Source organism: Anoplopoma fimbria, chromosome 20, assembly GCF_027596085.1.
Source record: "Anoplopoma fimbria isolate UVic2021 breed Golden Eagle Sablefish chromosome 20, Afim_UVic_2022, whole genome shotgun sequence".
In the NCBI taxonomy this organism is placed as follows: domain Eukaryota; kingdom Metazoa; phylum Chordata; class Actinopteri; order Perciformes; family Anoplopomatidae; genus Anoplopoma; species Anoplopoma fimbria.
In genome coordinates this window covers 15437711-15452284 of record NC_072468.1, presented here as the reverse complement: position 1 = coordinate 15452284, position 14574 = coordinate 15437711, and the positions used below count along the sequence as shown (strand labels likewise).

General features: G+C 40.2%; 2 protein-coding genes across 3 annotated transcripts; both read left to right on the top strand.

Annotated features, from left to right (window-relative positions):
• The first annotated feature begins 1074 nt into the window (after window positions 1-1074).
• si:ch1073-228j22.2 (SPRY domain-containing SOCS box protein 4) lies at window positions 1075-3221 on the top strand. 2 transcript variants are annotated; one of them, XM_054622373.1, is made up of 3 exons: window positions 1075-1168; window positions 2019-2813; window positions 2917-3221. In XM_054622373.1, exons 2-3 carry the CDS (start codon window positions 2069-2071, stop codon window positions 3045-3047), a joined length of 876 nt encoding a protein of 291 aa, XP_054478348.1. In that variant the 5' UTR covers window positions 1075-1168; window positions 2019-2068; the 3' UTR covers window positions 3048-3221. The 2 variants fall into 2 exon arrangements, with proteins under 2 accessions (XP_054478348.1, XP_054478349.1); XM_054622374.1 differs by having other exon boundaries at window positions 2019-2820; window positions 2917-3009.
• Window positions 3222-4277: 1056 nt separating this feature from the next.
• On the top strand, window positions 4278-14230 carry msh5 (mutS homolog 5). The gene is made up of 25 exons (XM_054621313.1): window positions 4278-4361; window positions 4452-4575; window positions 4731-4811; window positions 5113-5166; window positions 5295-5416; window positions 5622-5731; window positions 6018-6053; window positions 6342-6424; window positions 6525-6570; window positions 7377-7515; window positions 7612-7674; window positions 7771-7899; window positions 8026-8098; window positions 8249-8358; window positions 8503-8583; window positions 8693-8780; window positions 8883-8950; window positions 9658-9776; window positions 9991-10117; window positions 10782-10931; window positions 11222-11296; window positions 12989-13135; window positions 13430-13567; window positions 13719-13792; window positions 13889-14230. Exons 1-25 carry the CDS (start codon window positions 4278-4280, stop codon window positions 14007-14009), a joined length of 2442 nt encoding a protein of 813 aa, XP_054477288.1. The 3' UTR covers window positions 14010-14230.
• The last annotated feature ends 344 nt before the right edge of the window (window positions 14231-14574 follow it).

Below are 14574 nucleotides of genomic sequence, written 5' to 3'. Positions count from 1 at the left end.
AAAAAACGAAATGCACTGTTACAAACCTGCTGTACATGACTCACTTTCCTTGCATGAAAGTAGGTCAGGCTTGTGGGCAATGCAGCCCTCAGTCATGGCTGTAGCCCTCAACAAGGTTGAAGGCTACAGCCATGTAGCCAAATTTGTAAATGAACGTCCGTGACCATTTTTACTGCCATTTAGGCATTACATTATATTATCTTCATTAGGTAAACCAGCCATTTCGATATATATATTTATATATATTTGATAAATCATAACTTTGTTTCATGCCTGTGTTATTGGAAATATATATAATCATGTTAAATACTTTCTAATTGAGATCAAATAATTACATTGGGCAGAGTTAACAAACAGATTGGTTTTAAGCATTTTGTCAAAGTCATTTAGGTGAACTTGCCTCATTCACCAGTTTTCTGGTATTTGAATTTTCTCTTTTTACCAAAATAATTTGGTCCACTACACAAAATTCATCAATTTAGCTTATAGGATTTATAAATAAATCGAGAAAGAATAAACATGATTGAATATATGCATTCTAACCACTACAACTACAGCTATTAATCTATAGATTAAAATTTGCCCAAGAAAGTTTGGACCAGTTAGTCCATGTTTTCTTGAAGACCAGGGTTTAGATCTCCCTTTACACCGTTCCTCTTTATGCGCATGCGCACTCTGGAATAATGAGTCGATTTGGCTTCTATTGTATTTTCCTCTTCTTGCTAATCAAAAGCCCGAGTTTGATCCTCTTCTTGTGTTTTGCCATTTTTGTTTACATTCATTACAGAACGCGATAACAAAAAAAAGATAATGTGAGTGGAAAATAGATATAAAGTGATAACAGCTCTTGATCTCCTCCATTAGAAGACGGTGGATGTGCAACGTTATCGCCATGGGTTTCTCTTCAGTTTACAAACACGTCATGAGATCTCTCGTCCTTGTCAAGGTCTGTCTGGCGTCAGTCTGCAGTGATGGACTATGTTGTTCCAGTGTCGGAGGTCGTCCCAGCAAGCGCATAACCAAAACACCGGAGTGGGCGTAGCGGTTACGTTACCGAGATAAGACGCAGGAGATGCTTGATAAGAGACCGCCATAAACACGCAGTAGGAGGATGTCTGCAAGCAGCCTGCGTTCAACCACCACAGAGAGGGATCCAGCAAAACGGACGGTGAGATTTAAGAAACTTGTCTGTTTTTAATAACCTGCTCCTACAGGTGAAATAAACTAAGACACCTTAAATGTGTGCACGTGGAGACTTTATATCTTTTGTTACTAACCTACTTATTTCTTGGCTCCACTATTATTCTCATACACCATATTCTTATATCTTACCTTTTTTTATTCTACCCTAGTAAGTGCAGTAAGCTACTTTATATTCCAAATATACTACATTTCAGTGGGAAATTGCATTTATCTGACAACTTGGCCAATATATTTTTTAAAACCTATATGAAAATATTAAAATGTTTTACACAGTTAATGCAAAAACAGTAAATTAAACCCCAAACAGTACATAAATAACACCTGGGCCAACTACAACGTTAAAACATCGGTTATGATTAACCAATAATTTAATACATTATAACTCTGACCATGTTGCCTGAATAATGGTGTTTTTATATTGTTCTTAAAGTAAATTAAGTACTGAATTTCAGTTTAGCATACTTATAATTGAGTATTTTACAAGTGTATCCTACTTTTACTGAAGTAAATGATTTGAATACTTCTCCCACTACTGAACTTAACTTATTTTGCTTTACTTCTACTTTCCATTATTCCACCAGACTTCTTTATTAAAAATAGTTTCATCAATAATGAAAATTATCTTTAGTTGCAGACCTTTCTCTTTAGTATAAAAGCTCAAACTTCTATGTCTAATAGGTTAATTTAACAATAAACTTCTATTTTTATTTTTCTAGGGTACTTTTACCACATTTTAATTGAAAACTTAACTAACTGGAGCTGAAAGTAAATACTTTTTTCGTGTATAAACTAGTTTCTTGTCCACTTCTCCACAGTTCCTCTCTGACGATACTTAGCAGTGACCTTGCCTGTGTTTTTGGACTCAATGGGTATCTTACTGTCACTTTGGCTGTGCAGCAAAGCAGACGACAGCCCTCTCTCCTCTCCGTCAGCTTTCCCTCCTCTGGCCGTCCCAACATCCTCTCGCCTTGCTGTCACTCTGAACTCTTTTCCGGTGGCTCCAGGAGACAGTCGCTCACACTGGAACTCAGTCCACTGCTCTCCTCACTTCCTGCTGTCCGCCTGCAAACAGGAAGTGACACGTTCACCTGTTGAGCTGAGCAGCGACGGGGTAAGGGCAGACATTGGGGTTAAGAGTGGGCTTCATGTCTGGGAGTTGCTATGGAGCCCCGAGCTCAGGGGCAGTCATGCCGTCATGGGCATTTCCAGGCAGAGCTGCCCACTGCAGTCCTCTGGGTATAACGTGCTTATTGGCAGAGACTCGCAGTCCTGGGGCTGGGAACTCAAAACGAATCATCTCTGGCATGATGGGAAGAGTCTGGGACCTTACCCAGGAACGAGGAAGAGTTGCCACACTGAGGCTGTGGAGGATTTAAGGACACAGTCTTCCACTTCATCACACACAAAGTTGGCACAGAATCCTCTTTCCATCCCTGAGCGCATCCTGCTGGTCCTGGACGCAGACGCAGGTACTCTGGGGTTTGTTGTTGATGGCAGCTTTCTTGACGTTGCTTTCAAAGACCTCCCTCGTGGAGTGGAGCTGTTCCCTGCTGTGAGCAGCGTGAGAGGAGGAGCCAGCATACGACTACGATACCTGAACGGCACCACGCGTGAGTAGTAGGTTTTTACACAGAACTGCTTTGGTTAGATCTAAATGACTCAATAAAACAGAAAAACTAATAGTTTTTCTCTCTCTCTCTCTATCCCTCCCAGGTGATCCCCCTGCCTTGATGGCTCTATGTGGACTGTCAATTCGACAGGTTTTAGGGCAACAGAGGGAAAATCAAATGGACAAACTGCCTCTACCCTCCTGTCTCCAGCACTACCTGCTTTCTACTCATTAAAGTGCACTTATTCATCCACAAACACATACAATAGGAAATATTTTGTCAATTGCTGAAGTGTACCAATAAATTATAGATTTGTATATAAAAAATGATGTACAGACATACAGTGAGCCAGAAGGAAATGTATTTCTGTTTCTTTCCCTGTGTATATAATAAATAACTCCCATTTGAATTTAACTATGTCATTAATACTGTTGTACAGTTTAAATTGTTTTGAGAATGAGAAAAACATAAACCACATTCAGTAACAAGGGAAAAGTTATTATAATGAAGTAACAGCAATCCTAAGGTTCCCAAAAAGCTGCACAGGGTCCTATTTGAACCCACATCTGCTTTCAATGACTGAAAACCTGCCTGGTATTTACGTGGAGGAAATGATGGAATAGGCTTAAAAATAATTATAATAAATACTAAAAGAGAGTCATGATAACACCAAACAGGTTAAGAAATGACCAAGAGTACGGTGAGGGGGCCTCAGGTCTTGATTATAAAACTAACATGAAACACATTGATGATGCCTTAAATGACATGAAACAGTTGCTTATTCTATTCATTAAATAATTACAAGAAAACAACAAAGAATTCATTACATTTCAGAATTAATTAATTATTGCTCAATGATAACAAACTGCACAAATTCATTTGCATCTTTAAATGAGCATGTTTGGTTACATTGAAGATGACTCAGGCTGCTGGCTCAGCAACTGCCAAATTAAATAAATAGATGAAAAACATTTTATTAAAGTATTTATCGTGTTTTCCCCAAAACAGCCAGGCTTTAGAAGGGGACGAGTAGTGTACAGTGTTAAAGTATACACTCAGTTTATCAGTAATTACTGAGTGGCAATATTATATTATATACTATATACTAATGATCAACTCCTTATAAATGATAAATCAGACTTTTCGGACTCCTAACGTTTTAACATTAACGTCACTATTAGTAAGTAACTGCTATAATTTTAATTAACGGTATTTACCGTTGGCTAGCTTGGCTAAAGCTAACGTTAGCTAGCTAGCTAACGGCTAACTAGCTAACGGCTAACGGTAGCTTAGGTAGCTAGCTAACATTAAATGGCGGCTCAACTTTGTTGGTTAATTTATTAACCTAACTCGATAAATATGTATTGGTGATTAAAGTTGAATGTATTAATTGTTTTTTATAAAGTCAAATAACTGAGCATTGAATTATTGTATTTATTTGTTCATATCTAGAATTAACTAGTTATGACAGAACTGAGAGGAGGAGGGTTAAACTTTGGTCCACTGGGCATAACTGGAGATGAAGAAGAGGAGGAAGACTCTCCTGCGGTAAACTAAGACTCACACACTCCCCCCGCAGTAGTATATAGCTGCAGCAGTCAGATGCACACTGCTTTATGCTTTATTGTTTATGAGCAGGTGTTACTGAGTGTTGTGGCCCAGCATGGACAGATGGGCCTCTGCTTCTATGACAGTAAGGACTCCTCTCTACACTTCATGAAAGACACTCCTGACAACTATGAGCTCCACCTGCTGGCCAGAGGTAGACAATACACAGCCCTTCTCCTTATTTCAGTCTTTTCATGGTTTTCACATCTTTTTATTAAGTTTTATTAAACATGATGGTGTTTATAAACTGACAGCTGTGCTTGCCTTACTACACTGTATGTGTCTCGTTCCTCTTTGTTTTCTCTCCAGTCATCCAGGAGGTCGGTCCCCATGTCATAATTACCAGTGCAAAGCAGGAAAGCTGCATGACACGCTTCCTGCAACAACTTGGTGAGTGCTGGGAGACAAACATTATCTCAGCATGGGAAGGAGAAATATAAATCACAAATTTTGTTATGACATGTTAAGAGAGTAGATTCTAGGTCAAGGGAATGAAGTGAGATAAGGGATGCTTGACACTGCAGCCAGACAGTGTGATAAGATAGGAAAGTGATTGTATGGCTATTATACATAGCTTTTAAAAGGCTTTTACTGAGACTGCTGCAACTCAATTATGTCATAAACCACTACTTTAACAAAAACATTTTCTTTCATACAACATAATATTTTTTATTTATGTGTTGTATCCCAGGTTTGAACCCAGACTACAAACCAGAGGTTGTTACTTACCCATATGTGGACTTTGGTAAACAGACGCACACCTTGAATATCTAAACATCCTCATCAATTTTACTCATGAATTTCCTTTTTTTGCATTACATTTGCATGATTTTCCATAATAAACAGATTTTGAGTCCATTTTGAATGTTGCAGGTCTGGAGGTCGGTAAGCAGAGGCTACTTTCAGCCCATCTGCCTTTCCTTCCTGCCTCCATTTCAGAGAGAGACAAACTGTCCTACCTCTCTTCCTGTATCTCCTTTGACTCACCCCTGATGGTGAGCCAGCTGTCTACACGTCCTCCTATCCATCAGTCTATCATTAGCAGGAGCTGATCACAAACTCAAAACATAAAATATTTTTAATGTGTTATGTGTGTGTGTGTGTGTGTGTGTGTGTGTGTGTGTGTGTGTGTGTGTGTGTGTGTGTGTGTGTGTGTGTGTGTGTGTGTGTGTGTGTGTGTGTGTACATCCGTTGGGGTAGTTGAGGGCAGTGGGTGCTCTGCTGAAATGTCTGGACAGGAGGAGAGTGGGAGTGGAGCTGGAAGACAGCAGTGTTGGAGTTCCTATCCTACAGTTCAACGCCTACACGCTGTAAGACACATGTAGCTTTGCACACACACTCACACAAACACGTAATGGGGACCTTGACAGAGTTTTATCAATGAGGGAAGGTTTTTTTACCACTCTTTATTCAGTTTCACAGATTTTAGTCTGTTAATGGTATGCATTTGTGGCATTGTGTTTCATACTACATGTACATTAACAGTATTACATTTTCTCTTTAGTATCTACAACCAGTTCATCTTTTCTGATGCAGAAGTTTTCATGAATGAAATTTGATGCTTCTCTGAAATGTGCATTGTTTTTCCCAATATAGGAAAGGTGTTGTTTGCATTGACCAGGACACCTACAGGTAAGAGTGTTCTCTATTACATAAAATATCTTTATCCAAAGCATGCCCCTGAAAGCTGACGCTGATCTCCTAAATATTTCATTTATTGTTCCTTGTGCCACAACTAAAAACTACAGTGCAGCTGTTTAGTACATTTAAATTTGACTATTACTTGTAGAAGAAGACTTGCTTACCTCGGATCTTTTATTTTACTTTTGCTCTCCTGCCCTAATTTTCTACATTTTCTTAACAAAGGCAAAACACATAGAAAATCATCATGTATCGCCATGGACTTTGTATTTATTTCAGTGTACTGCAGATCTTCAAATCAGAACTCCACCCATCAGTGTACAAGCTGCATTCAGGTGAAAAGGAAGGACTGAGCCTTTATGGTATGCGACCCTGAAGGCAGAAATTAATGACATCATAACTCTCTCTTTGTCTTAACTGATGGTGTTTAACATAAATACATGTTCATATTGTGTGTTGCAGGGATACTGAACCGCTGCAGGTGCAAGTTTGGGTCCAAACTGCTACGGTGAGAAACACCTGTGTGATTGGACTCAAGGACTCAAGGTCCAATCACACAACTAAAAAACATAATGAAGGGACTTTTTCTCATTATAAAAGTGAATATAAGTATTTTATTTCAGAAGGCTGTTGTCCTCCGTATCAAGTTATGCTTAACTTCCCCATCATGCTGTGTAACAGTTGGGCAAAATGTATGCAGTTAGTATGGGAATTTGATGTGAAATACCTTGTTGTAATGCTGCAGCACCACCACTACTACATCTAGTATTATGACTACTTCTAATAGGCAGGGCAAGTTTATAGCTAATTGAATAAACAGAGGCTCTACATCATGTACAAAAGACGGTTATACTGAATATAGAAATGATATGAATTTAACTATCTGTTTAGAATTAACTTCTATATTAAATTGAATTTACTATTAGGGAGATTAGGAGCATTAGAAACAAACACTACCAAAGCAACAAAAGTGAAAGAAGAATATTGTGTTATCTCAGGTTTGCATACCACTGCTTGTATCTATGGCAACAAGATAAATGTTTCAGCTTCTCTGAAATGATGCTTCATGTGGTTTTGGTTCTGTCACAAATCATATTATGATGATTTTAATTCCATGCTAGGATTATTGTGGGAATGTGCAATCATGTAATTCTTCCATTTTACTTAACAAAACCATTCTTTTTTTCCATACACACAACATCTGGTCCAATCTGGTGGATGTGCTTGATGTTACCCACACAATATGTTAAGCTTACTAGATATGCTATTTGCTTTGAAGCACCATAAGTGTCAGTGGGCTCCTCTCCTTTTCAGCCAGTGGTTTCTGCGGCCAACACAGGACCTGGCCGTGTTACACAGGAGACAGGAAGTGATACGTTTCTTCACGTCACCTCGGAACTCCGACGCCCTGAGCACCCTGCAATCCTCGCTACGCAACATCAGCAACATACCAGTAACTACTCTGACTCATGACTTTTTTTTTTCTCCACATCTGTGATCATTCATCCGTTTACATGCCTGAAGGTCTGTGTGTGCTTGTGTGTGTTAGACTCTTTTGCGCAGGATGTCTCTCTCTCACACCAAAGTGTCTGACTGGCAGAGTCTCTACAAGGTTGGAGCAACAGTTTTACCATACACACCTTATCAGTGAGACAGGATCTGTTCAAAGCGTGTAAAAATGTTGTGTGTGTGTGTGTGTGTTTGTCAGACAGTGTACAATGTGGTGTGTATCAGGGACACGGTGCGACACCTGCCTCAGTCCATTCATCTCTTTCATGATATCAGTGAAGGGTTCTCTGATGACCTCCACCATATCGCCTCCCTCATCAGCCGAGTTGTAAGACTCACACAAATTAACACACATCTGAAAATCAGAGAAATCTCCTGGCTTTTGTTGCCAGAGTTCACCGTTGTTTTTCACTGTTAATGAGTCTGACTCCAACTTTGATTTTATAAAATGTAGGTGGATTTTGAATCCAGCATAGCCGAGAACCGCTTCACAATCAAACCGAACGTAGACCCAGCAATCGATGAGAGTAAGTGTCTCCGTACTGGACTCAAAACCGGAACAGTCACATTACAAGTGAAAAGACCTGATCGAATCTCACCGTGTGTTTTGAGCCTGTGTTGATAAGGTTGTATGGTGGTTAGTTTAAAGTCTTAACCATGCTCCCTCTCTCTGTCAGAGAAGAGGAGGATGATGGGGTTGTCTGACTTCCTGACAGACGTAGCAAGAAGAGAGCTGGAACACCTGGACGCTCGCATTCCCTCCTGCTGCGTCATCTACATCCCTCTGGTCCGAGCTTCATGTCGGCACAGCTACCTGCTGATCTTTCAAACAATAACATTTTTCTTATCTCATCTGGCTTGAGCCCTCAATGCACTGTATTACTGGTGGAGCAACTCTGGTCAATTTATCATTGTTTAAATCTCCGTACAGATTGGATTCCTGCTCTCTGTCCCTCGCCTGCCCAGCATGGTGGAGAAAGAGGATTTTGAGATAGAGGGGCTTGATTTTATGGTTTGTGTATTATCTTGTCAACATATATTTATTTGTTTTGTTTGTGATCTTAAAAATCACAAATGCCCATGTTTCACATACACTGTTTCCTTGCGTCCATGTGGGCTAGTTTCTGTCAGAGGACCGTCTGCACTACCGCAGCCAGAGAACCAAGGAGCTAGACGACCTCCTAGGAGACCTGCACTGTGTCATTAGAGGTCTTTTACCTTCTTACTAATAGAAAACTTTCACCTGATAGCTTTGTACCTGACATTGTAACACTGAAAGGCTTTCATGATTGTACACTTCCTGTTTCTCAGACATGGAGACGGCAGTGATGACACAGTTGCAGAACACAATCCTCGAGAGGAGCACCTCCCTTTACAAAGTTGGTGTGCACTTCTAGGTCCCAGTGTTTAAAACATGACTCTCACTCCGATGAAACGATTGTGTGCATGAAAGTAATTGTTGTTAATGTGCGCAAGGGGAGTTTGTTCTTATTAGCTAACATATTTTTCTTGGTTGCGTCAGGTTTAACATATTGATTATGAAACAGGTCCTGATCCCATTACGAGTTCTTTTCAAGTGATATTTGTCTCATGACAGATGGCCGTGCTGCAATTGCTGATTTTATTGTTATTTTTGAGGGCTGATGATTATTAAGTTCAGATGGAGAATAATTGTGTTTACAATATTGTAGCTGTTGTTAAAAGATTGTAGCTATTCTTGCAACTAGGGAATTATAGTAATGTTGATGAAACAATGAGTTTTATAAAGAAACTTATTGCAGGGTTTCAAATTTCTCTTTTGAGAATTTAACACACACACTCACCCTCCCTTACTGTGGTTACAATGGATTCCCATAAGTATCAAAACACACAAATAAAATGATCACACTGCTCCTGCAACACAATACACTTCTTTGTTGTTTAATCTGTATGCTCAGTTTGTTACAAATACTCACATTTCCCACCAAAATTTGACTTAATACACATCTTCTGTCTTTTTTAGTATGTGATCACTTGCTGCTCTTTCATCGGTCAAAATGTCTCTGTTCAGGACAGTCAGGGCGTTAAATGTGAGTGTGTTGTGTAGGTTCTGGATCTCACTGCCGAGCTGGACTGTTTAATGGCTATGAGCAGCGCCTCTCAAGAGTACGGCTACACCTCACCTAAACTATCCAGCCACAGGAAGATAACAGTCACGCAGGGCAGGTAGGCACTCACACACTAGATGGAAACAAGTATCCAGGTACTGTATTCCAATTCTTGATGTAATGTAAAACCATGGAAAGTATCATGTCATTTAAGCTGATCTAACATTGATACTTATCACATACACAGTACACACACAAATAAACCTGAAGTTTTATTTGATATGACATGGCATTACAGTACTGGTAAATTACTGTATTTTACGATTCTCTAGACACCCGCTGTTAGAGCTGTGCTCGCCTGTGTTTGTGGCCAACTCCTTCCAGAGCTCGGAGTCGCAGGGCAGAGTCAAGATCATCACCGGCCCCAACTCATCTGGCAAGAGCATCTACCTCAAACAGGTGGGAAAAATATACAATCCGATTATCTCAGTAACAGGTACCATGATAAACTGCTTCTGGTCTTGATTCTTATATACTCTACCTTTGTGTAATTGTGACACTGTGCTGGCATGTCTGTTTCTTTGTGTGACCCAGTTTGTACATGTATCAGTTTCCTGTCTGCCTTAAAATCTGTTTGTGATTTGGTGTTGTGGGGCCATTTGTTTTTCATTGATAATCTTTCACCCAGTGATACAGCAAAACTTATAGAGAGATTCAAGAAACAGGAGACCAGTGATGCGTGGAAAAGTGGGGGAGAGTACTGGTTAAAAAACCCCAGCATAATTGCACATTATCTGCTTTCAACATCTGTTTCTTCAGCGCCTATAGCTGCACTACTGATGACATAATTAACATTTATGTTTTCTCTTTCCAAACTATCTAACTCATTAATTAGTGGTATCAGAAAAAACCCTGAAGCTGTAATTCACAATTTCATCAGAAAAAGCATTTAGAGTGCTTTAATTAAGGGTGACAATAACGTTTCTTAATGAGAATGTCTTCATTTTACACTCCATTAGGAGCTTTGTTTTCTAGGCTGATGTGACTCCACCACCCACTTGGTTAAGTTCACACCACAACACTTTTCATCCAACCCTGACTTTTTCTGATTTGACTTTTCCAGGTGGGACTGATCGTATTCATGGCTCTGATTGGCTCAGACGTGCCCGCAAAGGATGCAGAGATTGGTCTGGTGGATGGGATGTTTACGCGCATGCAGAGCAGAGAGTCTGTGTCTGTTGGCCTCAGCACCTTCATGATAGACCTCAACCAGGTAGCTAACACACTCCCACTGTATGTGTGTGTATGTCAGTGTGTGTGGGAGAGGAAATAAAAGATGTTAACTTCCAATGCTACTGTCCTCCAGCTCCACTCCCACTCTCCACCTGTCAAGACATTTTTATAGAGCAACTACTGCCTATAGCCATAACACTCACACACACACACACACACACACACACACACACACACACACACACACACACACACACACACACACACACACATGCACACGTACACAATAACACAAAATGTAGTATAACACATTGTGTCTCAATTTCCCAGATGGCCCAGGCTCTCAACAGCAGTACCGGCAACTCATTAGTTCTCATCGATGAATTTGGAAAGGGAACTAACACAGTAAGAAAAACTTGCTCCAGCACTTTGTGAATTAAATACATATGTATACACATAACAAGGACACACAGTGTCATCAATGTGAAGCGCCTCAAACCAATCCCAGCCAGGATTATCCAATTTAGAGCTGCAGCATGAACAGACCTCCGGTTCAGCCCAACATGTGCCACCTATCAGCAAGAAAACAGCAGCAGCTGTTCAGACCAGCAGATAGTAATTTTGTTAATATGCACCATATACATGCAAGAGAAGTAATGCAATTTTGAAACTTGTGCAACCTGCAGGCAAAGACTGCTGTTTTCCATATAGGTTCATACATACTTTTGTTTTTACATTTGGTATTTTGGTGTTGGCAGCTGGGTATATTTCCTGCTGGATACTAAGAAACATTAGAGTTCACTTTGAGTAACAATATGTTCGCTGTCCTCCATCACTGTCTACCAGGTTTCTCTGGAGAGGGACCAATTTCATTCATCTTAAAAAGTGATACAGATTGGGGAAGCAGAGCCCAGAAGAAAACTATACAATACATTTACTAATGGGGGTTACATTTGTTCTGTCTTAGCCTGTTTCATTGATGTTAACAAAAAATATTAAAAGCTGCCATAATCAATATTTTGATTCCACTGTACACTACCTGCTCAGAACCAAACAGCAGACAGACAAGGTTAGAGACAAGCTGATGAAGATAATGAAGCATTTCTCAGCTAATGACTAAACAGCTAAATATCAGCTATTTCCCTCAGGAGTAGGTAGAGACCGAAACCAGACCTAAAAGAGAGTGAATATAGACTTGTATCCACCAGGTGGGCTGAAACAAGTGAATGATAACGCTGCAGTGCTCTGTAACTGCTATCCACTTAAAAGGCGATAACATGTCGATGCTGTGTGCACAACTAGTTTTCATTGCTCCATGTGGCCAAACAAAATCTGTCATCGCAAGTTAAATATATATTAATGAAAACAAAATCCCCAAAAGCTAATATATGGTGTTTTACTGAACTGTATTTCTGTTGTATCTGAGTACTATTAGTACTGTCCGCTGGATGTGTGACCAAATGACATTAAAACAACAGCTTTACAGGTAAGACAGTGTAACACTGCACGTGTTTACATTTAAGCGGCTAAAGCTTTCCGTGTTGCATTCTTTTTGTTGCATGTCACACCCCTCTGTCTTTCCCCTCATTTCTATTTTTCTACTTTACGCTATCAGAAATAAATTAAAAATGCTACATCTTTAGATGTAAATGGCTGCTGCTGTTGCTTGCCCTTCCTGTAGGTGTTTGTGGAAAATGTGCAACCTTTTTGTACGCCAAAAGTTTCAACGTAAAAATGCAAACTTTGATTTTTCTTTTATGATTAGAATTTAAATACACTATAATTACTCACAGGGAGAATTTCTGTTGTTGGGCATAGATACATGTATTCGTCATTACATTAGCATCAGTTAAGGTAACATTTATTTTTAGTAAAACTGTTGCTCAGTCACAAAGAAAGAAGACATGTTGTGGGTGGACCTTTTCATCCAGAGAACAACAAAACAGGCAGTAATGTAAATTGGTTTATTCGTGGCACCAACACTATCTCCGGCCATCAAGGTTTTGTGTAAAGAGCTTAAGCTGTATTAAGAGTTTGACCTGTAGAAGCTTCATCCTCGCTCAGAAACACAACCAACTGTTTGTTGTTCCCCTTCAGGTGGATGGACTCTCTTTGTTAGCTGCATCGATCTCTCATTGGCTGAAAAAACCCCCGGTGGATGTTCCACATGTCCTGTTGGCTACTAACTTCCACAGTTTGCTGCAGCTGGGCTTGCTACCCTCCTCTGGCCTGCTGTCTCTTCTGGTACTGACAGATACTTGACTGAGCTTGCATAATGATGAAATGTAGCCTGAAGCATTTTGTGAATGTTCAGTTCGGTTACATGAAAATACGCGCTGTGGAAAACTTCCAAATGACCAACTAGCTAATGAGACACTTCTTTACCTCATTAGAGGTTTATTTTATTGTTTATGAGATTTTGTTTATGTGGTTGTGTATTAATGTGTGTGTGTGTGTGTGTGTGTGTGTGTGTGTGTGTGTGTGTGTGTGTGTGTGTGTGTGTGTGTGTGTGTGTGTGTGTGTGTGTGTGTGTGTTAGACTCTAGAGACAGCAGTGGACGGGGATGAGTTGGTGTTTCTGTACCAACTAAAGGAAGGAATCTGCCAGTCCAGCTATGCTGCCAACATCGCTACACTTGCAGGCCTGCCAACTAGCCTTGTGCAGAGAGGAGTGGAGGTAAACACACACACACACACACACACACACACACACACACACACACACACACACACACACACACACACACACACACACACACACACACAAACAGATACGCAGAAGCAGGCTCACATATACTAACTGTTTGTGGGTGTATGTGTCTGATCAGGTGTCTGAACTGTACAGGAAGGGAAGACTCATCAAGCGCATTGATAAAGCATCATCTGATGAGCAGGCAACCCGGTTTGTCAAACTCAAGCTACACAGAATGACAAAGAAAACCAACACAAGAGAGCAGCGTAAGTGAAACAGATACCTTTGTATGTGTTTGACCGACAGGTGCAGGTCCGTGGTGGAGGCGTTCCTGAGCCTCGACCTGGAGGACAATGATTTGGACCTTCAGCACTTCATGAAAGAGGAGCTCCTGCCCTCTGCTGGGGAGCTGCTCAACCACAGCTGAACTGTTCTACTGCAACAGCAAACAAGTTTCTGCAGCTCTGTGGTCCATTACTTCGTTCATTATTGACTGTTTCCCGCTAGTTTTGGGAGAGGGCAGGGTTAAACTGATGCTCCACCTCTAAATACATGACAGGAATTATATTACATTTTGACTGAAACATTTATTACACTGCATGGGTTTTTCAGCTGAAATACCATGTTAAATATGGTACAAACAGACTTGCTCTTTGGTTGGAAAGTCTTTCTAAATGGATTTGTTTATGCCATAATTATCTAAGTAGTATTTTCTAGTTCAATGTAAAGCTGGTGATTTTGTTCTCCACCATAGGGTTGAAGTCCTTTTAGCATCACTTCACAATCTTTTTCTTTTAGTTTTGAAAACATAAATAAAGGCAGCTTGTTTACTGTGATCCTGTTGAGGCTTCAGTGAGGTGCCATGTAGTTAGGACAGCAACAGCGAGACACAAAACTTTGGCGATTGGAAGTTTCTGTGCTGAGTTGCAGAAAGGAGTGTCGCAGCAGTGTTTGGTCATGACAAAGATGGTGTTGTTGGAGAAAAGCTCCAC

Bases quoted from the DNA above. Each gene is read 5' to 3' on its own strand.
- si:ch1073-228j22.2 (XM_054622373.1), top strand. From the start codon at position 2,069: ATGGGTATCTTACTGTCACTTTGGCTGTGCAGCAAAGCAGACGACAGC. The intron at 2,814-2,916 runs GTGAGTAGTAGG...TATCCCTCCCAG, and splicing joins ATACCTGAACGGCACCACGC to GTGATCCCCCTGCCTTGATG.
- msh5 (XM_054621313.1), top strand. From the start codon at position 4,278: ATGACAGAACTGAGAGGAGGAGGGTTAAACTTTGGTCCACTGGGCATA. The intron at 4,812-5,112 runs GTGAGTGCTGGG...GTTGTATCCCAG, and splicing joins ACGCTTCCTGCAACAACTTG to GTTTGAACCCAGACTACAAA. The intron at 8,951-9,657 runs GTTGGTGTGCAC...TGTGTTGTGTAG, and splicing joins GGAGCACCTCCCTTTACAAA to GTTCTGGATCTCACTGCCGA.